Source organism: Citrus sinensis, chromosome 3, assembly GCF_022201045.2.
Source record: "Citrus sinensis cultivar Valencia sweet orange chromosome 3, DVS_A1.0, whole genome shotgun sequence".
NCBI classification, from domain to species: Eukaryota; Viridiplantae; Streptophyta; class Magnoliopsida; order Sapindales; family Rutaceae; genus Citrus; species Citrus sinensis.
In genome coordinates this window covers 27,246,660-27,250,738 of record NC_068558.1, presented here as the reverse complement: position 1 = coordinate 27,250,738, position 4,079 = coordinate 27,246,660, and the positions used below count along the sequence as shown (strand labels likewise).

Sequence of the window (4,079 nt, the reverse complement as noted above, 5' to 3'; positions counted from 1 at the left end):
TACGTTACGATTAACGTAACATAGGAGGCTCCTTAAATATACCATGCACAATTATTCTATCAGCAGAGTCATAAGTCGTATATGTAACTCACAAATTTTTTAATATTAAATTTGTGAGTCTTAAAATGGGACCATAGTGAGTCTCACTATATTTTTAAAAATTAAATTTAATGGATATGAAAATGGATCGACTTTGGTCTCATTTTAGAACCCACTCCTCTGTTACGAAGAACACCAATTAACCGGCCTGTGGCTGGACGGCCGACTCACGCAAGTGGTTGTCGTAAACACTCATGCTCAATTCTTCTTCACTTGAAAGAAAAACACACGCGGTTTCAACTAAGAAGTCAATGAAGCTGCTGCTACGAAATTGTTGGATGATAAAAAAAGTGTTGGCAGACGAAACTAGCTGCCATGAAACCTCCTAAAGCATCTATATATATTTTCATCCTGTGAACATGTCGTGAATTCTTCTTCTTTTGATGAAGTTCGTAAAATGACTGAAAGCAACACTATACAACTTTCGAATGGCGTTCAGGTATCATAATATTATATATTTGTCTAATCATGTTTCAGTAATAAATGTTTAATTATTTCTCATATATATGTTCATGCTGATTAGTGATTTGTCTTGGCCTTATTTTATTGTCCCAGCAGAATGATGACATGGATACTCAGGAAAATCATAATGATAGGAAAAGCCTGAAAAGTATTCCATCTAAAATTCGTTCAGCAGCCAACCCAATAGTCAGATCTTGTACATCTCCGTTGCAGATTCAAGATTCTGTAACTCTTTCGAGCAGCCCACTCAATTCGCAATTGGTACTATTTCTATCTTTCTCTTGATTACTTTTGTTTATTAAATTTTTTCATGAAGGTTAATTAACCTGTGCAGAGAGACCGATCACATCGGACACATCTGCTTACCACAGAAGCAGAGTTGGGCTCAACATCGCCGCCCCGATCACCTAGCCACTCAACATCGCCGTCCCGATCACCTACCCACTCATCCTCGCCGCCGCGATCACCTAGCTACTCATCGTCGCCGCCGCGATCGCCTCCATGGGCTCAACTACGTCCTCTACATCGGCTACAGGTGAACTCTCTTTCTTTATTTTCTCGTGTTTTCACATAGCTAGCTACATGTACTACATTGTTTTCCCCAAGATGCTGCTGTTGAATTTTTTGAATTATACAGAGTACTGTTGCGTGTGTGTATGTGTCTGTGTGTATACATATATATGTATGTACGTACGTACGTACGTGCATATATAGTAAAATTTTCTTTTGGCGGAAACCTTTTTTGTCCTATAATAATAGTGTATTAACTTTAGTAAGTATATCATTATTCATTATTGAATTATATCTACTGAGAAAATAAATGATCAATTTATTGGTTCAAGAGCACCAATGATCAGTTTATAGATAAATTACACAGACGCTCTTTAAGTTAACAAATGATCAATTTATTTTCTTTTGCTTTTTTATTTATCCCCAAAAAAACTTCGATCGGTTCCCATATTTTTCTCTAATGCTGTTCAAGTTAATTAATTAGTAAATACATAACACAAATGTGACATCTCATTCCTTAGTTTAAACAAATTAGACAAATAATCTATATTTTCTAATTAAGTAATTCAATGTGAATAATTAATATATGAGACAATTAACAAGAACTACTAATTAAAAAAAGAAGAATTATGAATTAACCTGTGCAGAGAGATCGATCACATCAGACACATCTGCTTACCACAGAAGCAGATTTGGGCTCAACATCACCACCCCCATCGCATATCTACTCACCATCCCGATCGCCTTCATGGGCTCAGCCATGTCCTCCAGACTCAGCCACGTCCTCCACACTCACTACACTCACCACGTCCTCCACGTCCTCCCCACACCCCACACTCCCCATAATCACCACGTCCTCCATACATCGGCTGCAGGTGAACTCTCTTCCTTTATTTTCTCGGGCTTTCACATGGATAGTTACGAGTACTATATTGTTTTACCCGTGAGGCTGCCGCTGAATTTTTTGAATTATATAGAATAATGATGCATGTAACTGTATATACTAATTAGTGTAACATGACCCAACCAAAAAAGAAAAAAAAAAACTTTTGTCTTAAAATAATATTTTTTTTGTCCTATAATGATGGTGGACTAACTGTAGTAAATGTATCATTATTCATTACTGAATTATGTATACCGAGAAAATAGATTTCACTTTTATTGTTTACGAGCACAGATGATCAAATTTATACATAATTATATTACACAAATGCTCTTTAAGTTCACAAAATAATTTGTATACTATCAATGTGAAAGTGCTTGGAATATAATTGTTGTTTTCTTATCTAATGAAATCACTGAATTTTGTGAACTAAAAAAGAATTTTAGTGAGCGCATTAAATTTTAAACCACTAAACAGCATTTAGAACTTATAAATATCGATTTTCTGAATTTTATTCTTGAAGGCCAATTGGTCATAGAATTATCTTGTTTTTGAAGCTATACTTATTCTTCTAATTAAGGTAATTTTCAGTTGCTTACCGGAACACCATGAGTTTATTTTACTTTTTCTTACATAGGACGTTGATTTAGAGTGGATCTTTGTAATCACCAACTTTGTCCTGGAGATTCCATCGGCTCTTTTTGACCAACTCTCTTCTGCGCGGAAATCTCAGTATGTGCTTTTGAGTATGTTATTGTCATTTGCAGCCCTGGTTGTATGCATTGTGGAACTCGTTTACAAATGCCAAAAGCAAAAAGCTGTGTGGAGATGGAAGGGTATATTACCTTGGCCTTGGTTCTATTATCGGCGGCGTAACAGGCCTTTTGGTAACTTCAAGGATATTATTGGACTAGTATGTGCCCTCGGTCAGTGCATTTTTGCTGCAATTCATTATAGTTTTGCTCGCCGACATGCTGATTCTCCGATAAAAATTTATTTCTGGCCTTTGGTGTTTGCTTTTGGTCTATTATGCTCCAAGGGTTTAGCTAAGTAATTAATCCAAAGAGGGCTATTTCATTGAGATGAGACGCTCGCTTCAGTGCATATGTTTCATCGGACAATGAATTGCTCCAACTTTAGGCATTTTCGTATGTAAACTATATGACTTAATCTGTTTCTTTTTCTTTTGAATTGGTGTGTACGTCAACATGGGTTTGGTTTTTGAGAGTACAAATTCAGATAAAAGTTTTCTGCTCTTCAAAAATCTGCACTAAATTGCTATACGCATCCCCTGTGAAATGACTGATATAAGTAGTACATACATTTCATTTTTGAATGCTTGAATTGAAATCAAGTTTATTTTAAAATTAAGCAAACAAGAAATACCATGATGTTGCGGACCGCCCAATTTGCTAGCCCAATTTGTCCACCAAGAGCCCAAGACAAAGCCAAGAGTGATAGCTTGGCCCAATTTCAGAAAGTTCTAGGCAACTCTCGCACATTAAGCTTGTAAATACTCTAGAATTCTCTATGCATTTCCAGCACATGTAAATTCTAGATAGTTGGTAGATTTCTCTAGAATCTCTAGAGCTTGGCAAGCCTCCCCTATAAATATGGGATGGCATTAGGCATTTGTACACAACAACAAGCATTGAGCAAGCAACTCAAGCATTGTAAAGCTCTCTTGTAATCTCTCTTGTTAGCAATACAATTTCTCTCATTTGGCTCCATTGCTCTCTTCTCTCTAACTCTTCGAAAACCTTTGACTTAGCTAGTCGAGAAGCTCAAGGCTTACTTACCAACATTCAGCAAAGTTGTCTAAGTGCCGCACGGGTTAGCTGCGCAAAACACTCATCTCATGACAAGTGGTATTAGAGCTAAGGTTTGCACCCACGCAAGTTAGCTCACGAGCAATGGCCAACACTTCGAATCCAGCACAAGAGGGTGTGGTTGGTGTGGATGTTCCACCGGAACCAAGCCGCGGCCGTGAGGGAGAACGCGCCCAAGGCAAGACTCGCAGCAAGTCCAAGGCCCCATCCGTGGATGCGTTGGAGCCTCGTGTGATTACTCTCGAAATCGCATTGTCCGCCGCTCAAGATAGCCTCGAGGGATTAGAGGAACGAGT

The 4,079-nt window shown here is 37.8% G+C and overlaps 1 protein-coding gene across 4 annotated transcripts; it reads left to right on the top strand.

Moving 5' to 3' along the window:
* Positions 1-261: 261 nt before the first annotated feature.
* Positions 262-3,273, top strand: LOC107177030 (uncharacterized). Of its 4 annotated transcripts, none has more exons than XM_052437835.1 (5): positions 262-538; positions 655-822; positions 896-1,096; positions 1,719-1,946; positions 2,592-3,273. In XM_052437835.1, the coding sequence occupies exons 1-5, from the start codon at positions 497-499 to the stop codon at positions 3,006-3,008; spliced, it is 1,056 nt and encodes a 351-aa protein (XP_052293795.1). In that variant the 5' UTR covers positions 262-496; the 3' UTR covers positions 3,009-3,273. The 4 variants fall into 4 exon arrangements, with proteins under 4 accessions (XP_052293795.1, XP_052293796.1, XP_052293797.1 ...); XM_052437836.1 differs by having other exon boundaries at positions 264-538; positions 658-822; XM_052437838.1 differs by having other exon boundaries at positions 270-538; positions 2,722-3,273.
* Positions 3,274-4,079: the final 806 nt, after the last annotated feature.